This window comes from Pituophis catenifer, unplaced genomic scaffold, assembly GCF_029215685.1.
Source record: "Pituophis catenifer annectens isolate HBS135680 unplaced genomic scaffold, rPitCat1.0.hap2 SCAF_6, whole genome shotgun sequence".
NCBI classification, from domain to species: Eukaryota; Metazoa; Chordata; class Lepidosauria; order Squamata; family Colubridae; genus Pituophis; species Pituophis catenifer.
The window spans coordinates 50,896,857-50,920,573 of NW_027256886.1; the positions used below are offsets into that span (position 1 = coordinate 50,896,857).

Consider the following 23,717-nt stretch of genomic DNA (forward strand, 5'->3'; position numbering starts at 1 on the left):
AAAATGAACCAAAAACGTAACAAGTGCAATGATTCGCTTAACAAGTGTGGCACGAAAACTCGTACAATGGGGGCAAAACTCACTTAACAACATACATTTTGGGCTCAATTGAGCACTACCTGTAGTATATTAAAGAAACTGTCTGGACAGAAAAAGCTAGAAAGTCATATAACCAATCAACACAACCTGGGCATCTAGAACAGCTATATTCAAGGCAAAGGTAACATGTTTCGAAATTATCAAAACTATTAGGCAATGAAGAAGAAGAAGAGGAATGGACGTTGTCTTACCTGAACGTCCCTTTTCTGGGCGCTGCGTACACTATCCATGAATGGGTTAATCCTTCAGTGCTTGGCAAACAACTGGGTGAAACAAAAGGCTTTTGTTCCCCCTTTCCGGCTCCCAAGCCACGCCTCTGGTCCCATGATCCCCCAGTCTGAACGAAGGCGCAGCAGACAAGAAGCCACACCAAGAGTAACTTATAGAACTCAACTTTATTAACTCAAATTAACTTAACTTAAGGAAGCAGAACTGGACTCAGCCATAACAGTGGCAGGCAGCCCTAACGGGCGGGATATGGATAGTGTACGCAGCGCCCAGAAAAGGGACGTTCAGGTAAGACAACGTCCATTTTCCTGTGCGCTGCTCCCACTATCCATGAATGGGATATACCCAAGCTTAAATTCCCTGGGTGGGGAGCTGACTGCCTCCAGAGTCCTCCTCTGTCAGTACTTTCTGCAGAACTCTGCGGCCAAAGGATGCCTCGGCCGAGTTGTACGCATCGATCCTGTAGTGGCGGATGAACGGTGTGAGGGATGACCACGTCGCAGCTCTGCAGATGTCCACGACCGAGGCTTGGGTGGCCCAGGCCGCCGTGGTGGCCGCGCTGCGAGTCGAGTGCGGTAGGATCTTGCTGGGGGCCGGTTTGGCGCTCAGGTCATATGCCAGGGCGATGCAGGCCTTGATCCATCTGCTGACTGTGGCTGCTGATATTTTCTGACCCATGGACTTCGGGTTGAAGGAGACCAGGAGTCCCTCTGTACGGCGGAAAGGCGCAGTCCGTTGGATGTAAGTGCGGATGGCGCGTCGCACGTCTAGGGTGTGCCACCTCTTTTCTCTGGGATCACGAGGTGAGGGGCAGAAATCCGGCAGGATGAGCTCCTGGGCTCGGTGGAACCACGAGTTGACCTTCGGGATGAAGGCAGGATCCAGGCGTAGGGTCACCGTGGAGTCGTGGAAGATGCACAAGTCTTTGCGGACTGACAGAGCCGCTAGCTCTGAGACCCTCCTCGCTGAGGTGATCGCCAGCAGGAAGGTCACCTTAAACGATAGGTACTTAAGCGATGTTGAGTCTAGGGGCTCAAAGGGGGGCCCGGTCAATGCCCGCAACACTAGGGGTAAATCCCATGAGGGATAGCGGTGGACTGTGGGGGGCCGCAGGTTGGTGGCCCCATGAAGAAACCCCTTGATGCGCGGGTGGTGCGCGAGGGATTGGTACGGAGGGCATGTAATGACTGTTGACAACACTGCCGTCTGTCTCCGTAAGGTTGCAGGGGCCAGGCCCCTGTCTAGGCCAGCTTGTAGGAACCGCAGAATGTCCTGAATAGCGGCTGACGTGGGGTCGATGTGCTGGTGGGCGCTCCAGCGACAGAACGCCTGCCATGATGACTCGTAGATGCGGGTCGTAGCTGGACGTCTGGCCGCCTGGATAGTGGCAACCACCTCGTCTGGTAGGCTGTCCTTCTTCAGGATGACCCGTTCAAATGCCAGACGGCTAATTGCAGCCACTGGGGCTCTGGGTGCGTGACTGCTCCTTGGCACAGGACGAGCTGCTGCGGTGGGATCACCCATGGCTCTTCTACGGACAGTGCTACTAGGTCGGCGAACCATGGTCTCCGGGGCCAGTTCGGGGCTACCAGGATTAGGTCGGCTTTTTCTGCCAGTAGCTTCCGAATGAGCCGTGGGAGCAGCGGGACCGGTGGGAATGCGTACAGGAGACCCTCGGGCCATCTGCAGCGCAGCGCATCGTGGTCCTCCGCTTGTGGTGTCGGGTAGCGTGATATGAAGCGGGGGAGCTGAGCATTGGTCGGGGTTGCGAAGAGATCTACAACCGGGTTTCCGAAGCGAGAAGCGAGTTCTTGAAACAGCTGAGGGTGGAGCTGCCATTCCGCTTGGTCTATTGTTTCGCGGCTGAGCCAGTCCGCCCTCACATTGGTTGCTCCGGAAATGTGATCTGCTCTGATCGAGAGCAGGTGTCTCTCTGCCCAGCTGAACAGCTCCTCGGCCTCCTTCATCAGTATACGGGACCTCGTGCCCCCCTCCCTGTTGACGTGCGCCTTGGCCGAGATGTTGTCGGTCAGGATTAAGATGTGATGTCCCTGTACCGTCGGCTGGAAGTTGCGCAGTGCCAGTCTGATCGCCCAAAGCTCTAGGAGGTTGATGCTGCATTGCTGTTCTTCCTGCGACCACTGACCTTGCGTGACTAGGTTGTGGAGATGGGCTCCCCACCCCCGAAGGCTGGCGTCGGTGGTGAGAATCAGACGGTCTGGCTCTAGAAAGCTGGAACCCTTTAGGAGCGACTGCGATGTCCACCACCTGAGAGACCTGCGAGGCTGCAGGGTGAGGCGTACTTCCTTCTTGGAGTTGGCCCTTCCCGTTCGCTGGAAGGGGAGGAGGAACCACTGCAGAGGTCTGGAATGTCTGCGTGCCCACGGTACGATGCCGAAGCAGGATACCATCTTCCCGAGGAGGGTTGAGAGGTGGATCAGGGCTACCCTCCTCCTCGTCAGAGTCTGCAGAGTTGAGGTTCTGATGCTTTGGACTCTGTCCGGAGACAGAAATACTTGGCCGCTGGCCGAATCTATCAGTGCCCCCAGGTGAAGAAGCCTGGTGGTGGGCTGGAGCTGACTCTTTGCGAAGTTTATGGTGAAGCCGTGGTCCTGGAAGACCTTGATCACCATCTTCATGTCTCTGTAAGCTTGGTCGGGTGTGGACGACAGGACCAGAATGTCGTTCAGATAACATAGCACCCGGATCGGGACGGCCCGGAGCCTGGCCGCCACCACCGCAACCAGCTTGGTAAAGGTGCGGGGAGCCGAGGACAGTCCGAACGGCATCGCGCGATATTGGTAGTGGCGGCCCGCGTATTCGAACCTCAGGTACTGACGGTGATGTGGGTGAATCGGCATGTGCAGATAAGCCTCCCGGAGGTCGACTGATTGAAGGAAGTCGCCCTGTCTCACTCCCGCTAAGATGGACTTGAGGGAGTGCATCTTGAACCTGCGGTATTGTACCGCCAGGTTCAGGCGCTTTAGATTCAGTATGCCCCTCCAACCCCCGGAATTCTTGGGGGCCAAGAAGAGGGTCGAGTAGAATCCTGAGCCCCGCTGGCTGTGCGGGACCGGCTCTATGGCCTCGATCTCCAGGAGGTGGGCAATCTCCTGCGCCATCAGGTCCTGAAGTTCCGAGGATCGAGGGGCTGGACAACAGACAAACCTGTGGGGCGGCTGGCCGGAGAATTCGATAGACAGACCGGAAGAGGTCGTACGCCTTACCCAGGAGTCCGAGGTCGATCTGGCCCATTGTTGATGGAAGAGGATGAGCCGTCCCCCTATGGGCCCTATAGGCCCGGAGTCATTTCCCCCTTCTGGCGGGCTTAGGGCCGGCTCCTCGGAAATTGCGTTTAGGCTGCTGGTGTCTTCCTCGGTCTCGGAACTGCTGTCTGTCGTTAAATCTGTCTCCTCCCTGGTAATGGGAGCGGTGCGAGGAGGACCCCCTGGGTCCGGCGCCTGCACGAAAGGGCTGCTGGAGCGGGTAAGGCGTGTACCTGCGTTCCTGGCGCCTGTAGGTTGAAGGAAGGATCTTCCTCTTGTCCTTCCCTTCAATCAGTAGGGGCTCCAGCGAAGCACCGAACAGATCTGGTGCTTTGTATGGGGAAGCCGCCAGCTTCCACTTGGCCTTAAAGTCGGCTTTCCAAGGCCGAAGCCAGAATAGCCTCCTAGCCGTAAGCGTAGAAGCCAGCGCCCTTGAGGCGAACTTGGCTGAGTTCAGGGAGCTGTCGGCAGTGTATTCGGTGGCAGCTATTATCTTATTTACATCTTGGTGCAGTCTAGTGTCCTCAGGCGGGAGCCTGTCCTGCAGGTGACGGAGCCAAATGAGCGAGGCTCTGTTGAAGAAAGATGACGCTGTGGCAGATCTGATTGCCCAGCCCACTGCCTGGTGAGCTTTGCGGAAGGGCCATTCCATCCTCTTTTCCTCTGCCTTGAGCGTGTCTAGAGGGTCGGTAGAAATCAGGGAGTTGGAGGATAACGTTGCCACTGGCTGGTCCACTGAGGGGAGCACCAGGAGGTCCTCTAACTCTGGGGCTGAGCAGTAGAGTTTCTTATCGAGGCTGCTGGGTGTTGCCATGGAGGCCGGCTGCACCCAGGGGTTCTGAATCACGTCTGTAAATAGCTGCGGGCAAGGGATGTAGTCCTTCTGCGGCTTTGATGACTTGAAAAGGGCGTCGTGAGGGCCCGCCGTTGACGTGGAGGGCGTTGCAACATCTCCTGGGACTCCAAGGTTGGTTGTGAGTCGTGCCTTGTGGAGAAGCGACTTGAACAGGGCCGGGCAGAAAAGGCCTGCAAAGGCCTGGGTGTCTGGTGCTAGACCTTCATCCTCCGATAGCTCCATCTCCTCTGGGGCGTCCTCCGCTTGGTCCGATTCGTCTGACGAAGAGTCCCGACCACGCTCTGGGAGGGGATGGGACTGGGGTTGGAGCGGCCGCGCCTGGTTGGGTGCGGTTTGTACGGGAACCTGGGACGCCTGCTGCATTGTTGCCGTGAAAAAGGATGAGAGGGCCGCCGAAAACATGGCCTGGAAGTCCACTGGGGGGGCTGAGCCCAGTCCGCCCTGACCCTGTGGATCTACCCTTGAGGGTGTGGCACTTGCCTCTCTAGCCCGGCGATGCTGGTTTGGTGGAGGGGAAGTTGGAGCCTCCAGTCCGGGCCTTGACGCTGTCTCACTGCGAGGTGTTGTGCGAGTGGGCCCAAACCCCTCAGGGGTACTGGGGGTGACTGTGATGTCGGCCACAGATGTAAGTCCCCTTTCCGCCTCTCTTGGTGAAATGGGGGTAGGCTCCCCAGGTGCAGGATCCCTGGGTAGGATTCCTGAAGCCGCCTTGTGAGCCCTCTCCCACTGTCGCTCTAGGGCGTTGTGCCTTCTCAGGGCGTCCCTATCCTGGAAGGGTAGGGAACCTTCTGAGGCAGCCCTGCTGGCCGAGCTCACGTGTCTCTTTTTTGATTTCTTTTTCCCCCTTTTTTCGCTTATGCGAGGGGGGCTTAGTTCCAGCTCCATGTCTGATGATGGGGGGGAATGAGACATGGCTGAGGTGGCTGGAACTTGAATTAGGAGCTTGCCCTGCGACTCACTGGTGATCTGTTGAGTGAGCGCCCCGGGGCCTCCCCCAAACCTCTTCAGACGGTGGTGGTGGGAGTGGTTTGATGCCCCTTCCAGCAGTGGGGGGGGTGCAGGTCTGCAGCTGGCTCCCTGGTGAATAAGGGAGGCGCAAGCTTGAATATCTCGCCCAAAATGGCGGCCCGAAGGTCCGCCAATATGGCGCTGCCACGTGGTGCGCTTCTCCACGAGGTCAGACCTGGCAGCGGACTTATAATGGCGGCCCGAGGGTCCGACCAGACACCGCGCAATCCCCTTAACGAGGGGTTATTCCGTAGTGCGGGGAGGGCTGTCTCCTTCTTCCGGCGCTAGTCCTGCCTCGCGCCCTCGCTCCGGTGCAGCCCTGCGACGCTCAGCCTGGAGAGCGGCGTCGGGTCTTCGCCACGTGGGCGGCCGGCGCTTGCAGCTCCGCCGGCCAGCTGAAGAGCGCGCCGCTGGTAATTGCTGGCTCCGGGGTGGGGCGGTGAGCTATGAGCCCCTTGCTGGCTGAAGAGGGAGCGGATCGCCCGGTGGCGCTTTGCTGGCGAGCAAGCGTGTGCGCGCTCTGCTCCACTCCCCCCTCCTCTGCTCAAATCGCCCCGTGCAGCAGTTAAAATGAAGAAAAATCGCGAAGGGGGGCTACTCAAAAATAACACAAAAACCTAACGCTCAAAGGAAAGGGGAAAGCCAATACTTTTAGAAATTCAAAGAAAGGAAAGAGAAGAAAACCCCCACAGACTCACAATACCTTAGCAATCTGTGGAGCTCCAAAAATCACTACAGTGTTTGCCAGCAACTGAGTGAAGACTGGGGGATCATGGGACCAGAGGCGTGGCTTGGGAGCCGGAAAGGGGGAACAAAAGCCTTTTGTTTCACCCAGTTGTTTGCCAAGCACTGAAGGATTAACCCATTCATGGATAGTGGGAGCAGCGCACAGGAAAAGAGGAAGGGGAAAAGGAAGAAGAAGAAGAATCCTGCATTGCTTCGCAAAAGGTCATGATCTGGGTTGACTTTGGGTTCTGCTAACTACATAAGTTTGTTGTTATAGAATGGCTAGTACATATTAGTATGTAAAAGTAAAAAATTGAAGCTGTAATGTTATGATGTTATTATACTGCACTAAAAAAAATCTATTCTTTCTTTTCCCCCCTTTAGCCTACATCTTTTTCTTTCCCCATTGCCTTTCCCCATTTTTGCATTATTTTCATTTTCATTTATATCTTACACTTTGATAAGCCTAATAAAAAAAGTTCAATTAAAAAAAGTTCACTACCCGGGCTCTGCAAAGTGCTTCAGGTATAAGTAGCAATACATTGATTAATCCAAGAACATTTATTTATACACAATGAATTTATATACCTATCACTGAATATATGACTCAAGATGGTTAGTCAAATCTAAGATATAAAAATAAATCACTCTTCTTGGATCCAATTACCTTGAAAAATTCATGAAGTATATGCTCATAGGGAATCACAATAACCATTTAGTGTCTCTATTTTAAATTTGCAACCATGTCTAAAAAATGTACAATCGTTACAGATTTCAGTTGACTTTGTATATGCTACTATGCAACAACAAATGCCCTGTCAACTGACAAAAATTCTGATAGGCGAACTGTGTGTTGTGTTTTGGCTGCTATGCTTTAGCAACTGTTGTGTTTACTTCTACAGTATCATTTCAACCTTTGGATAAAGGTAATTTTATAGCTAAGAATTAGCTATGAAGCTCCACTGGCCAACAGCAACTTTTCTCTAATATAAAACAGAAGATATAATGGTGACTTTGCAAAGGGCTTCATTTCATGTTAAACTAAATTCTTTCTGGTTACGCCTTTTATTGCAAGTTCATCTTGTATAGCTAATTATTCCTACCTAACCTTAATTCAAGTTTAATGTAAAAATAAATATCCAAGATATATTGATGTACAATGTTACATTAATTGTCCCATTTGATGACAATGCATCTTAGCAGGGGTGCTGCATAATTCCAGGCAGCCTTTGTGGTTTTAGACTACAATTTATTTCTTAATCAAGTACTTAGGATCCCATCATAGCAAAGGAAATGCTTGACAATGGAAGATTCTTTATTTCACTTTTCAATGCAAAGTATCTCCTCATCAGCAAACATTACACTGAAAAATATGACTAACACAGAAATTGGGCTGACATTGCCCAATTCTTGCAGATTAAGAAACAACTTGGCATTCGCATTCCCAAAGAGTTACCTTAAGGGAGTCCTACATCTCAAAATTTCAAAAGTATTTGTACAACTATCAGTTTCAGTATGATCATATCATTATGGCTATCCAGACCATAAATCTATTACAGACCACAAAAATGTTTAAGAGGCAGTATGCAGCTATTCACACAGTACTCACTTCTTTATTATGTGCTCTTGCTGTAAATATTTATCTTGAATGCATTTTTCAAATACAGCCAAGGTAGCCTTGGTATTGCACATTCCGTTTGAAAGTGTAGGATTTTTCAACAAATCTGTTGACAGGAGCTCAGATTCAATTTCTTCTAGCAAAGCCTCCTGAGAGGAAGCATTCTCTAGATTTGACATAAGGTTCTTAGTGTAATCCGTGTCATATGGGCTCTCTGAACAGACCCCATAAGGTCTTTTCACATGATCTTGAAATAGGTCCGTCAAGGATTGATTTTTGTCCTCTGTTTTCAAAACCTTTTGTTCACTTTGTTCACTGGGCAAGCAATCTGCTTCCTTGGATTCTTTTACTTTTAACTCACAGCAGTCTCTGTTAAAATTTGGAGCAGGTTGTGCTTCAATTACATCTCCATCCTCATTTAAATCAATAGATGAAAAGGTGGGATCCAGTATTAACTCTTTATTTTCTATGCTTAAAGTGCTTTTTTCACATCTTGTGTCTGCAATATGTACATCATCCTGAATATCATACTTTTTGTCAGCTTCTTCAACACTTGGTAAATTGGGAGATTCATTACCAGTCTTTGATAGGTTGACCATCCTTGGAGTAGTGTGCTGTTCGGGTAAGTGTTCATCCATCTTTCCACCAAGAATCTAGAAATAAAATTATCCATATTATCATATAGACAAACAAGAGGTACTATAATCTATGTTCAGGTATATTCTGCTGATTTTTAAATATCATGGCATTGCTTGAACATTAGTTAGTTCTATTAACTGAAAGACATGAAGATATTTTTTAATCTTTTAATCTCTTTTGATATCCCATAATCACACATACTGACACAATTTAACCAGAAGAATAAAAAGAACAACCACATTTATGTATGCATTGGCCAATTAAATAAATAACCCATATTACCTAGGGCAGTGATGGCTAACATTTTTGCCATCGCGTGCCAGGAGAGGGGGCGGGGCGGGGGAGGGTCACTCATGCACGTGCCCACACCGATAATTCTATGCGCCCTGCCCTGTGCATGCACGCGCAACCTCTCATCTCCCCCCCCCCGCTCCTGGCACGTGATAGCTGGTAGGCCCATTTTTCTTTCTTACCTGGTTCCAGATCCTCTCTATTTATCTGGAAAGGGCAAAAACAGCCTTTCTCAATTCTTCGGAGGCCCTCCAAAGGCCTGAAATTTCCCAACTCCCGGTGGGACAGGAAGTGATGTTTTTTGCTGTCCCCAGCCTCTCTAGGACTCTCTGGAGGCTGGGGACAGCAAAAAATGTCACTTCCTGTCCCATCAGGAGTTGGGGATGTCCCGTTTCAGGCCTTTGGAGGGCCTCCGAGGGAGTGGGAAAGGCTGTTTTCGCCCTCCGCAGATGCATAGAGAGGATCTGGACCAAGGAAAGAAAGAAAAATGGTCCTTCCACCCCCCCCAGCCCCTCCGGAGGCAGGAAACAGCCTGTTTCCCTACTTCTGGTGGGCCCAGAAGGCCCGAAAATCAGCTGGCCGGCACGTGCATGCAACTGATATGGCTACCATAGGTTCGCCATCACAGACCTAACCAATCATAGTTGTCACCTTTTTATATAAATATGATGCAAACCAGGAAATCATCATGGTGGTGAGAGCAGCATCCACACCCGGATAACTACCGTATTTGGATACATGTCCAATTTACCTGACTGAGCTAATTAAGCAATTTATGCTTGCCCAAAAGCCTGTTCAGTCTCTTCCTATCAACCTATCCACTTCCTTTGCAGGATTGGGATATCTGGATCTAAAATTGCTGCTTCAATTTCAGCAAATGGACCATGGTGAAGCTCCTAGGTAGCTGCTTCTTTTTTAACACAGGAGACATAGCAATAGCGCTGCCAAATGGCTTCAACACTATCCGTCTCCGACCTGTCCCAAAGCACTGTATATGTATGTAGGAAGAAGGCAGGTCTCTTCAAAAGTGTTTCATGGAAGACCCCAACAGGGTATGTTCTTCGGCTTGTTCAAAACATTCAAACTCCTAATGATCAAAGTTGAGAGAAAAATTTAACCCTATTCCAATGCCAAAACACAAAAAGTTTTGACTTGACTTTTACCTGGCACAATACAATATAAAATAAGCCAAGAAAGAGATAGTTGTAAAACAGATTAATATATAGTTCTTCTAATAATTAGTAATATGAAGCTTAGGGTTTTTTTTTTTTTTTTTACCACTGAACATTGACTTCCTTGGTTTGTATTGCACACGGTAAAGTTCCAGATGCTAAAACAAAATATTAGACACTGAAAACTCAGAAAACCTTGTATGCATCATCCATATTTTGATGAGAAACACTATATTTTTATTATTAACAGTGAATATGTAAAATAATGCAAAGTGCTAGCAATCTTGTCATTATTTTGTATGATTAAACACAACTGGTCTTCCTTGAACCCCAAAACCTGCCTCTCCCTACTTGCATAAACACATACTTGGGGCTGATACAAAAGGAAAATGTTGAAGTCATTGATTTGACAGCTGCCAAGTCTATGTCTCCTAGAATAGACAAAATAAATACAGCAAATATGAAATCTCTTTGAACACTCCACATATGAGTACTGGCCACAGAAAGGCTTCTTCCTCCCTTCCTATTTCACAATGTGTTAAAAAGTCTAAAGAACAAAGTAAACAGGATGCATTACAGCCAGCTCTTTAATGCTATGAACAAAACAGGATTGGCTAACAACACAAATTTTCTTGCCTTAAGATATAAGTGCACGGGTTGAAGAATTATATTTCTCACTAGCTTGAACACAAGATCTGCAGTATAGGAAAACTATTCCAAGCCCAATGAAAAATCAAGTTATTCTGCTTTCATAGTACAGTATATCACCGATAATCATGAACTATTCCTGCTCTTAAAATAAAATGTAATGATTCCTAATAAAGTGAGGAAAATCTTACAATAGAAACATTAAACAGGTTCACTGCAAAGTGACTCTACCATAGCTATCATCCAAGAGTGCTGGACTCCAGCATACATTATACATACATTATATGACTACATCTTGACAGCTCTCAGCTCTAGTTAGGGAAAGTTCCTGTAGGGTTGAACTCCTCCTTTAAAAGTTGTTTCACTTATTCATGTTAGATAGCACCATCAAAAGTTATTGGAAAAATATTCAGAAACATTAAATACCATCTCATCATCTCCAAATGTAGATTTGAAACAAGTATATTTGTCAAATATTACAGAAACATATTTAGTGCCAATCATTTTTTACACATGGAATAACTGAATTGGAAATATTTGAAAATGAATCTTAAAATACTGTAATCCAGATATAAAAAAACCAATAGATTTTATAGAAAAGGCTATAGATTTATTTGTAAATAAAATAAACATATAATAAAATAAAATAAAACAAAATAATAAAATAAAATAAGCTGAGGCTGTACTATATTATATTGCTAAACTGTCTGGGTTCATACATCTTAAATTAAGTTGCTGAATGGTATATAAAAATATATACATAATGAAATATAAAATATAAAAATATATACATAATGAAGACTTCTTAAGCAAGGAGTTTAAATTGGTCTGAAGGAACTATGTATCTTAAACATCTATTAAATGAGAAAAAGCATCTTTTTTCCATCACTCATTGGAGTGACTGAAGAAAATAGCCTCAAAGCATAGAGCCAGAACCCATAGGGGCATGATGGCGAACCCATGGCACGCATGCCACAGCTGGCACGCAAAGCCTTCTCTGCGGGCACATGAGCCATTGCCCAGCTCAGCTCCACTGCGCATGCACGCACATGCCTCCCGCCGGCCAGCTGATTTTCGGCATGCACCGGGACACATGCAGGAGGCTCAGAGTCTGGGGAGGGTGAAAAATGGACCTACTGGAAGTACCGGAAGTCTGGAAACAGACTGGGGAGACCGTTTGCACCCTCCCGGAGGTTCGACAAAAGCCTCCGGAGCCTGGAGAGGCTGTGGTGCAGCCTCGTTAAAATTTTTGAATCCCACCCCTCGAGCGCATGAGAGGGGGTCGCATGGGGGGTCACGTGCGCATGCAGGGGGGCATGCATTTTTTTCTTTTTTTAAAATTTGGTTTATGTGCCACCCTTCTCCGGAGACTCAGGGCAGCTTACAATGCGTTAAGCAATAGCCTTCATACTTTTGTATATTTATACAGTCAGCTTATTGCCCCCACAAACTGGGTCCTCATTTAACCTACCTTAGAAAGGATGGAAGGCTGAGTCAACCTTGAGCCTGGTGAGATTCGAACTTACAGTAATTGCAGACAGCTGGTGTTAATCACAATGCTTTTAGTCTGCTGAGCCACCAGGTCCATGCATTGCATTATGGGTGCTGGCATGCGCACGTGCAAATGTTAGCCATCACTGCCATAGGGAATGGGAACATCCATTCTTTTATTTATATTCTTTTCTTTTTATTTTGTACCTTTGTTCTGTTTTATACAGCAGGTAATTCTTACCAAAATTCTAAAACTTTCTACATACTATTAAAATAATATTTTTCTCTTTAAAAAAGGGAGTGGTAATGGGTAAGCATTCGAACTGTATAAGATCTTTGCAACTTCGTTACCATCTTTTGACTTTTTTTTTTAAAGTGTCCCTCTTTAAAACAGAACAGAATAATAGAGCTGGAAGGGGTCCTTGAGGTCTTCTAGTCCAACCCCCTTGCTCAAGCAAGACACCCTAAATTACTTCAGACAAATGGATATCCAATCTCTTCTTAAAAGCCTCCATTGATGGAGCGCCCACAACTTTTGAAGACAAGCTGTTCCACTCATTAATTGTTCTCCCTTCAAGAAATTTCTTAGTTCTAGGTTGGTTCTCTCCTTGATTAGTTTCCATCCATTACTTCTTGTTCTGCCTTCAGCTGCTTTGTAGAATACATTGACCCACTCTATCCCTTAGATATTGGAACAGTTATTATGTCGCCCCAATCTTTCTTTTTATTAAGCTAGACCAGAAGTCTTCAAACTTTTCAGTCTGAGGATCACACTGGACATTTGCAAATATTCAAGGGCTGGGGGGTAAAATTAATTTTAGAAATGAGTGAATAAAATTTAACTGAATGAATTTGCACAATATGATATGACTCAGAACAACAGCAAAAAAGAAATGTGACAACTACGAAATGCCATGCCATGCTCGTATGGACAAATGATATAATATCAAACATTGGCAAATATAAAAACAGAGAAAAGCTATGCTGGATTAGGCAAATGCCCAATCAGTTCAGATCAGTCCTCCCACCACACATAGGCTACAGAAATAACTCTTCAGCCAGGTTCCTCTTCCTCTTTCTTTTCCAGGTGACCCTGATCCAGTTCTGAAGAGACTTTCTTTGTGGGGTGGGGGCGATGATTCAAGGAAGCCCCCTGAATCATCCCTCCAGCAAAGATAGCAACTTTCCAGCTTTCAAAGCTGATGCAAATTAGTTGAGATATTATTTTTTTTTAAAAAGAAGCAAGTTTACTAACTTGATGTCAAGATGAAATGTCTGAAACTTGCAGATCTCAAAAACCTAAGGTGGGGAGCAAATGGCAATGAAGTGACAGCAAAGTGGGCTGGAGATATTCGAAGAATTTTTTCTTTTTAATATTCACTGTAAATATGTTCATAATAATGGATCTGTGCTCTCTCAAAAAAAAACCAAAAAAAAAAAACCCAACAATTCTGAGACATAAAAAAAGATAGAAGTGTCTCAATAGGCATGGAATTTAGATTTATTATTGCACAGAATGATCTGGAGATTTGGAAAAGAGCTGTATGGCTCCAATTCTGCTGTAATTTTAAAAGTCTTTGATCTCTATCTTCCTTCCCAGGCTTGGGACAGGTAAGTTGTCCAGCTTCTGTTGATTTTCTTCTGGTGTCTTGAGTTTGTTTTTTTCCCAGTTGTACAATTTTTTTCTTTTTCTTTTATCATTCCTACTTTTAAAGTTTATGGCACCCAGAGCCTCCTAGAGGTGAAACAGCCGCTATATCCAGTGAAATAAATGTCTGCATTCCGCAAAGAGTTTGTTGCAAGGATTTACTCTTAGTTTATTGCACAAATACACACAATAAAAAGTCAGTTGTAAAGAGTTCAGGACTCTTTTCCAAACTGTAAGATTGCAACCTATTTATCTTTTGCCCTGGGTATTCTTACATGAATTCTTTTATAATGAACAGAGTTGTGTACTTTGACCAAAGCTTAGTTACAGACTTCAATTAAAATTACAGTAAACTGCTTATGTGTACTGGATTTTGACCAGCCTTGAGATAATAAATAACAAAATGGATTAACGCCTGGAACAAAGCAAGTAAATATATTTTATCTTTATGTAGAAATTACTATAATAAATAGATTCTTAATAATGGAGCAAGGAATTTATGTAAAACTGAAATAATAAATATGTACTGTAGTATCACATATATGTTTAAAAAGTTGGAAAGAATAATAATGAAAGGAAGATAAAATTATGCTATACAGCCTGTACTTCTCGGTGATATAAAGAAGCTCAAAGCTATAATCCTTAGACAACCCTGTGGTAGTTGTGAAGAATATCCTACACTACACTACTTCTTCAAGAATGGTAGGTAGGCTTTTATGTGCAGAGTAGAGCATATAAGTAGTACTGACAGAAAACAAACATATACTTGCAACTACAGCTAACTTTCTTTTCCATTCTATGTGATCCATGTTTATTCATGTTAGATCACATGGTTCTAACATATTCTAGTTGTGAGACTGAGAAGATCAGTCCTAACCTTGTGGGTAGCTACAAAGCTACGCTTCCCTTATCCTTAGAAGTTGGCATAAGAAGAGAATGCTAAGATAGGTGTTCCGACTTTCATTTCATAATGAAAGAAGATTCTTCGGAATATATGTAGAGATTTACTTTCCAATAACACCAAGTCACTATTTTGTGGTTGAGGAACAAGGCATTCAAGGCAGAAAGAATCATTCTCTTTGTATACATCGCAGTCTTAAATATTTATTTGACATCATACTTTATTCATTAATTCCCATCTCTGAGGTTAATTTCAAGGTGACCGAATGATGATGGCAGTCACTCCAGCCACTCTGAAAAAACTACAAAACGATAGCAAAAGCTGCTCCACGGCAGTCCAACTAAAGAGTATGACAGAATCCAATCTGCTTCATATTTTAGAGTACTGCCATCTCTCTGCTCTCAAAGGTCTTTCATGCCAACTTATATGAAAGCAGGTTTCCTTTTCCCTAACAAATTCAGTCTATTCATTCAGCGGCCAATCAAGAAGGAACATGATTCCATTCATGAAAGCCAGCATGAAGAGATAAATCTCTTTGTATCCTCTGAAAAGACCATGTTTTAAACATGAACTCCTCAGTAAAATTGAAGATACTTCCCTGCCTAGCTGTTTGACAATTCAGTTCTTCCCAGCTCTTTTCATTTTTAAAATTTCTCTTTCTACATAGATTGCAGTGATTAATATCAAAGCTCTATATTAGATCAGGTATCTGACAATAAAGCCAACATCTGCCATATCATATCAGCTGTAAACACACATATTAATTTCAGATACCACTGTGGACATAGAAACTAGCAACTACATCAACAAACTTTCCTTTCTAGTCCAACTACATTTCCTTACTCTGCATAAATGACACTATGGAATTGCAGTTCCTATCAAGGGATTTGCCAGAACTCTAACCTTCGCAGCCTTAACATCTTAGGAGCACTAATTACACAGTACACATATAAAAACTAATGTAAATGTAATTGTAAGCAGATCAATGATCACACCACTCTAACAAAGCAACATAGTTGTATACTTAATAATGGGGCTTGAACAAAAAAAATGGAATATTTTTGACCTTAGACTTTCTGCCATATTAGCACAAGGACCATCTTTAGAGAAGTAATATCCTCACCAAGTAGTTGATCATGGTGAGTATAACTAGAATAGTAATACGTAATTGAGTAATATGTGAACAAATTAAACCAACTAATATTATTTTCAGAAGCTTCTTACAGGTTTTCCAGAGAACTTCTGGATTTCCAATCAGAGAAGTATGTTTTCCCAGTGCACTCTGATATTTAACTTCTTTTTTTTAAAATAGCCTACCGCCTGGGAAGAGAGAGACATGATTATCTAATTCAAAACAATAGTTACATGGCCATCGTACTTCAATACAGCAGATAAAAGCTTTAAGATTTCACAACACATTATTCTTGCAGGTAGCTGTGACTTACAACCACAATCGGGACCAGTATTTCCATTGCTTGTTGGTTGTTAAGTAAGTTTTGCCCAATTTTATGTCCTTTTTTGCATTGGTTGTTCACTTCAATGAATCACACGGTAGTTAAGCAAACCTGGCTTCCCACATTGATTTGGCTTGTTGGAAACCTGCTGGGTTAGGTTGCAAATGACAATTACATGACCTCGGGATGCTGCAACTATAGGAAATACATGCTGGTTGCCAAACGCCCAAATTTTGATCACATGTCTGTGAGGATGCTGTGGCAAACATAAGTGCAATGATTGGTTGCAAGTCAATTTTTTCTTTTTTTTAAAAAAAAAGTTTTTTTTATTTTGAAAACATTAAAAACAAGATACAAACACACAACATTTATATATATATCACTTTTCCCTACAGCTACTTCGAAGTGATCCTTTCTTACTATTTACATCTATTCACGCATATTTTAACTTTATCTTATTCAACAATTTATTTTCCACCATTCTTTCTTTCGTCTAGATTGTACTTTGATCTTCAATATTTTTTCTCCCCTCTCCTTTATTCCTCTTTCTCATTTTTCTTACTTTCCAACCATTCATACCACCTACACCACACTTGTAATATTCTGTATCCTCTTTCTCCTTGATTTCTTTTGTTAATTTGTCCATCTCTGTGCACTCTAAAGATTTTCCTAATTAAATCTTCTTCTGATGGTAAGTTTTCTTTCTTCCAATTTTGCACATAGACTATGTGGGCTGCTGTCAGTATATGTAATATTAAATAATATATTTCCTTAGTATAGTTTTCTATGGAAATCCCTAATACAAACTGCTCAGGTTCTCCTTTTATTGAATTCTGAATTATTTCCTCTATCCACTTTTTAACTTTTGCCCAGAATTTCTTCGCCTCTGGTCCACCAGAGATGATAATAAGTTCCATAGTTATTCTTACATTTCCAACATTTCGGTGAATTACTAGGGAACATTTTCACTATTCTAGCTAGTGGAAGACAATTTTTTCAATGCCATTAGAAATTTGAATGATCACTAAACAAACAGATTAAGATTAAGCCGAGGACCATTTTTATATATTTTATGTTACATTACTCTTTACGATGATTTAGAAATATAAATTTGGATGAGGAATAGAAATATATTTCATCAGGTCTCCAGTAGATCACCTTTAAAATAAATGCACAAACCTTTCCAGCTATTCTGGTCAAAGGGATTTGAGTCTTTTAAAATTTTCACTTGATGCCAAAACTCAAAGAAACACCCAACATTTCAACCATCACTCTCCTTCTCAAGGCCCGGAAACTTAATCTGAGTTCAAAAGAAGATGGTTGCATAGGAAAAAGTAATTCTCGGCATTATTGTCGAGGCTCGACAGTAATTCTAGATGATGCAAATTGCTTTTTTCGATCTACCTACTTGGATATTAAGGTCAAAATGCCCATAAGAAAAAATATTTTCTGGGAATTCTTTCATAGGAAAAGAAACTCTACTATTTATAGTTCTGGACTTGGTCTTTTTCTTGCAGATACTTCATTACCCAAACTAGATAATATCATCAGTAGTAGTAAGGAGTGGGGTTTGCTCTTAGTTTATATTCTAATTGCTTGCTCTGTTAGTTTTCGTGGAAGTGGTCTTGAAAGTTCTTTAGTTGGGCTGTTTACTGTTGGATTGTTTGGTAATTCCTTGGTTGAGGTATTGTTTTCTTCTTGATTGTTGGTCTGATGTTAATCTTGGAATTAATCTATGTTCATCTGGATGTTGATTAGGGTAGGAAGGTCTTTTTATTCCCTTTCTGGCTTGTTGACTGTCTCCTTTGCACAGTATGTAGATATTGTTTATGCCTATTTGTCTATTGATGGCTAATTTGTCAGAGTGCCAGGCTTCTAAAAATTCCTAGCATTTTTAGACTTGGCTTGGTCTAGGATGGTCACAATTTCCCAACTGAAATATGGTTAGGTCTGTCCATATGTTGTGAAATTAAAAAGTTTTGATCATGTCTACTGACTGCTATGGACAATAGGGATCACAATATACAGTATGCTACAACAGGAGTGTTTCTACCTTGTTTAAACATGGTACTCATCTATACTCTTATTCAAACACTTGTTATTTGAATAATAAAGCTCTCTGGGACAGTGTGAGATGAATGTACACTCATTCCAGTTTAGTATATAGTAACCTCTAATAAAATGGTGAGCTTTTCATGTAGAGTATTATTTACATAGTTTGTTTCACTGAGATCTCATTGTCTTAAAAACACTAGATAGTGGTCTTGGAGTGAGTGAATGAGCATGAAGGGAGGAGAAATACAGAAATTAAAAAAAAAAATATCTACCTATATCTTGGCAAAACCCAAGAAAAATCCTTCTTTATAGTAGATCTAGATTTTACAACTCCCCCAAAAGAGAATATATCAGTTATCTTCACAGATAATCTTCACATTTCACAGAAAATTCCACCAAAGGGCCCAATGTTCCATTTAAACCAGAAGCATTTCAACCATGAACACTTTGAAGTGTATATCAAATTATTGTGGCTTTATCATGCTAAGAAGGATCAATGTCCATGTTGCATGAACAAGCTAACAGCAGGAACAGGAAATTCTAGCAGGACTTCTGTTTTGTTTGGCAAGTATACATGCAAAGTTGCAGCCCTGCAGAATCTATTGCCTTGATGCCTGGGGCACCAAGTTACTGGCTTGTCCATGCAAAGAGAAGAAAACACAAAACAAGCTTTGCATGGATGAGCCTTATTGTCTTCCATGCCTTAGTTGGATGCTTGTCAAAACTGAAGTTCTGAAAATTCTGCAAGCGCACCCATCTATTCAAAATATTATTTTAAAGTTGATTTACAGTAAATTTTCAAAGAAAATGTTTTAAGATTATCAGTGATTATAACAGTGACTATCATTGTTACATTTGAAATATGTATCAATAATTATTAGTAGTATAATTGTATCTTGTCCATCCCTAATTAGAAATAAATCATCAGGTTTGGGGGGAAGGGATAAGAAAACGTAAACCACACAAATTCATTTATCATTTTATGGGTGAAGAAAATGCAACATTTGCAAATTCTAATTTTAGGACATCTTAGATAAATGTATTGTTTTTAAATTTTCTCTTGCTCTTTAACATGTATTTTAATTTATGTTCTTCTAGTAATCTACATCTACATAGCCCCTCACACTTTTTTATGCTTTAATATCACATCTTGGTTTTTTTTAATAGAGAAAGCTATATATTATAATTAAATCTTATAACATTTAAAATGCTTCCAGACCTATCTTTTCCTATCTGTATGTTTCAGTCAAAAGATTTACAGGCTCAAAATGGAAGTCTTCTTTGTTGCACATATTACATTACCATATGAGAAAACAACAGTGACCAATAAATCAAGATAGAAAAATAGGCAGAAAAACAGAGTTAATTGACAAAATAATTTGATACATCTGGTATAATTCTACTATTATTCCTACAATGTTTTTTTAACACTGAATTTTTACTTTATCTGTCATTTTACTTTATCTCTCATATGGTGTTCTGTTGCTAAGGCAAACATTAAAATAAACATTTAACCTGTCAAACTGATCTTATTCTCAGTCATGTAATATCGTAAAACTACTACCGTAAGCAGCAAAGTAAAAAAAACAAAAAACCCTGAGGGGTTTAATACTAAATCAGTTCAGGACTTTCAGACTACTAAGATCTGCAACCAGTATATCATTGTCAGCTACGGGTGATTGTTACAACATTGCTTTACTGTTTTGTATACTGAATTCTCTGTACACAGAAATCAATATACCTTACATATAAAGGTAAAACAGTCCTCACAACAAATTGTAACTTGATTGGATTCATATTAAATAAACATAATAAAACAGAATATAGAGAAACCAGCTTGGAATGGCAGCATAGAATAAGTGATTCAGAACACCATGTATTCTGGTCCATTAAAAAATACAATTTCTATATATATATATAAAATAAATACATGAGACTTTTTAAATGACTTGGTTATTGGGCTATACTATTATTACTATGGATTAAATAAATGTGTATTATGTGTGTGTGAGAGTGTGTGCGTGTGTACATGCAACACACAATTGTGAGCTGTCTTGAATATCTTTTCTGTCCAAATAATTAGGAAATGTCATTTAAGACAATTACATTTGTTCTGAGCAGCTTGTATTAGCTCGCCTTAAAAATCATCAAAGCAAGCCTGAATAATACTCTTTGTTCACACAGATAATAAGTATCAACTGCACAGATCAAAGAAATGCAAGTCAATTTTACCCAGAAGCATTAACTCCATTTAAATTATATGGCTGTCATATACTTCTAATTACCAAGCATATTGTTTCACCAAAAACAAACCCTTCCCTGGTACACAAAATGTGGGAAGAAAATGCAAGAATGAAGAATCTGGTGCTGTATTCCTTAGCTATTAATTTTTAAAAGATTACTCAAGTATGCTAAATTACATTTCAACTTTCAGCCTGTAACAAAAGCTGTTCAGAAAGTTCACTATGGCAAAACTGGCAGGAATTATGGATAAATTGTGTAGAATGGCTTTGTGAGCAAATTGATCTTTGGGATCTTTTCCAAGCGACTTTGAGCCTTATATCGCCTGCTTTTATAAGCATCTGGCTACCTGATTCTTAAATAGGGAAGCCACAAAATGCCTTGTTCATAGCTCAACATTCAAAATAATAACAAAGGCTTATGTTTATTTGTCACTAAATCGCACTGAACCTAGTGGGATTTACTCTTAAATAAACATAATGAAGCTCACAAATCTTCTGAAAAAGACACCAAAAGCACTTTGTATGCAGTAATCTAAGTACCATTGATAAGGAAAAATGAAGATAGAAATAACATAGGAGAAAGGTTTTTCTTATCTATGCCTTTGGTCATGCAACTGAGATTGAACATTTATTGGAGAAAATATTTTAATTGCAAACCAATGAAGTAAAATATATAGCGTAGCCAAAAGCTTTTCAGGTAGGACTTTTGCCTTAACTAGAGAAGGCTTTTCGCTGATGTATTCCTGTATTGCCTTTTGCAAAACTAAATGCTAAATCTAAATTTCACAAGCATCCTACAGTAACAAAGATGAAATCGAGTCACACAATCTTTTTTCAATCTTTGTGGGTTTGATTTAAAATGGTTATATTCTGAGACTACGGGTTCGCATTAGAGGTCTGAAACATGAGAGACCTCAAACGATTTTACACCTGACACCTTTCAGACGCCTAACGGTAAGGAGGCAGCACCAGCCAATATGTACAAAGGCATCCTTAAAGGCATCCTTAAAGGAATTAAATAAAATTCCTCACTGCTTACACATCTGACCTTGAAGCCAACACCTTGAAGGACCTTTCTATCATTTACTTCCTGGTAGAACAACTCCATCGGAGTTTATCCAATGTGAACCGAACCGTCCATCAACATTTAACAAAAATGACAAAAGCCCACGAGTGCTTTCATACGAGAACGAGAGGGCAAAGAAGGAATGCCCCTTTGGAACCCCATTTAATAACCTACGCGGGGCTCCGCGGGAGGAGCAGAGAGGAAGCCTCGTAGAATGATCAGTGTCTGACGTCGAAAACCTTTCCCGATTAAAACAAAAACAAAAACCCTGGAGCAAGCAGGTAAAACAAGTCGTGGGAATCCACCCCTCTATACAAGAGCAGATTTTCCTGCCGGCTATCCGAGCACCCCTTCCTCTCCCTGATCCTGCCTATCTTGATCTACATTCTTTGTGACCGAAACCTCATCAGATCTCCCAATATGTTCCCAAACCCAGTCGGGAAGCGCTTACCCGTTTGCTAGGAGGCTGGGGACCGGAGCATCTGTTGCATTAGTAGCCGCTCTCCCATTGCTAATTAGAACCGAAGACCCAGAATGCGTAACGGGGTGGGTGTGCGTGTAGCGGGAGGATACAGAGCCATTCTCGCTGCTCTCGTTCCTGCTGCAGCCTCCCTCACAGGAACTGAAAGCTGACACATCAACAAAGATGGCTGCCACGGGTATCCAGAGCACCTTCATTGGAGAGGCGGAGTGAAGGCGGAGCGAGATCCGATTAACAGCCTGCAAGGGGGAGGAGAAAAGGCCTGGGTTAATTCCCCGGTCGGCAGCCCGAAAGCTGCATCTCGTCATTCATCGGGGCGTTGCGATTCATATCTCTAGAAAGGTAGCAGGGGGGAGCGATGCCTCCCACTGGTACCAGTCTGGTTGGGAGTATCGGCCCTGCCTGTTGATGATCGCGCGGGTTTCGAGGATTAGATCCGTTGGCTGAATGAAACTACCGATTTTTAAGCTCGCCACGGAGAGATGCTGCCGTGTAGTCTGTGGAGACTGGAAAGAGATTGGAGTCGAAGCGCAGAGCTTTCTCACTGCAACGTAGTTCACGAACAATATCGCTGGAAGGGCTAAGCATCTCAGCCAAGAGCCTGGCATTCGTCGAATCCGGGCAATCTGCTTCTATAGAGGCACCGCACATGTAGAAGCCATATTTCGAGATTAGCTCACCTGCTGAAGCTTTCCAATCATGATTCGGAAGAAATCGATGTGCCCAACACCCATGTTGTATATATTTAGCACGGAGCTGGAACTGCTTTCGTTGATGACTCGCTTCTTCAAGCCTCTTGGAATGATTCCAAGAAACTATATACAGTACAGGCAGCTGGTGTTTGTCACACTACTACATGTGCAATCAGGCAAGATTTAGGGTCATAGCCACACAGCGCCTGTTTATCTTGCAAAGTAGCAATAGTAGCTGTTCCAGCAGGTGTCCACATTCTTCAGCATGCATTGCATGCACTATCAAGTTCTAACTGAGATCTCCTGGCAGCAGCTTTAGGATCTTGCATATTCAACCAGAGTTTTGAATGCACCTTCTACTGGGGTGAGGTATGGATCTGCAAAGGAGCAGTTATGTATATTGTAGCAACTGGGTATTCCTATTGGTTCTAAAGCTGCATTCATGCCAGGACTATCATCTTTCCCAGGGAATAGGCAACAGCCACTCATGTAGGGCTCTCTTGCATAAGGGAGAGACATGGGTACCCCAAAGTTTTTCCTTTTTTAAAAAAAGATGTTTAAGTTGAATATTATGGCAGGACAACACAGCCACATACTTCATTTTCTCCATGCCAGCCATTTACTTTCCACTGCTGATATAATAATTATTCTTAAATGTATATATTGCCCAATTCTCAGCAACTGTTTCATTGCTCAGCAAATGTTTTGCTGCTTACTACAAATTATTGTTATGTTTCTGTCATTTTGTTTCTTTCTAAACTTCAGACAAAAATCTGTTCTACTATTTTATTTCTCTCTGGCTTTAGAAAACTAATTCATTTATTTTGAAATTTATTTGTTGTCCATCTCATTTCAAAGTGACTGGGCGACTTACATTATTTTGTAAACACAACAATCTTAATTCTTGCCATTGGCTTTTATTGTAATCTTGTTTACTTATTAGTGCTTAATATTTACAGCATTTATCTCTCATTACCTCTACCCTATCAAATGATTATACTTAATTTGTCTGACTAAATATAACCAATACTTTTCTTTCATGTCTATATTTGTGATTAAACCATAAAATTCTGGTTTTGGTCATTTTCTTTGCCTTGGTTTATACACAGAGATGTAAGATTGTCTTACTGTTTGG

At 42.4% G+C, this 23,717-nt stretch overlaps 1 protein-coding gene across 2 annotated transcripts in view; it reads right to left on the bottom strand.

Annotated features, from left to right (window-relative positions):
- Positions 1 to 21,970, bottom strand: part of CCDC186 (coiled-coil domain containing 186) — a 40,966-nt gene extending 18,996 nt beyond the window's left edge. For both annotated transcript variants that reach the window (XM_070945388.1, XM_070945387.1), the window contains exons 1-2: positions 21,861 to 21,970; positions 7,793 to 8,454 (exon numbers count right to left, since the gene is read on the bottom strand). In XM_070945388.1, the coding sequence (XP_070801489.1) occupies positions 7,793 to 8,439 (647 nt within the window). In that variant the 5' untranslated portion in view covers positions 8,440 to 8,454; positions 21,861 to 21,970. The remainder of the gene's footprint in view (positions 1 to 7,792; positions 8,455 to 21,860) is intronic.
- Between the last annotated feature and the right edge of the window lie 1,747 nt (positions 21,971 to 23,717).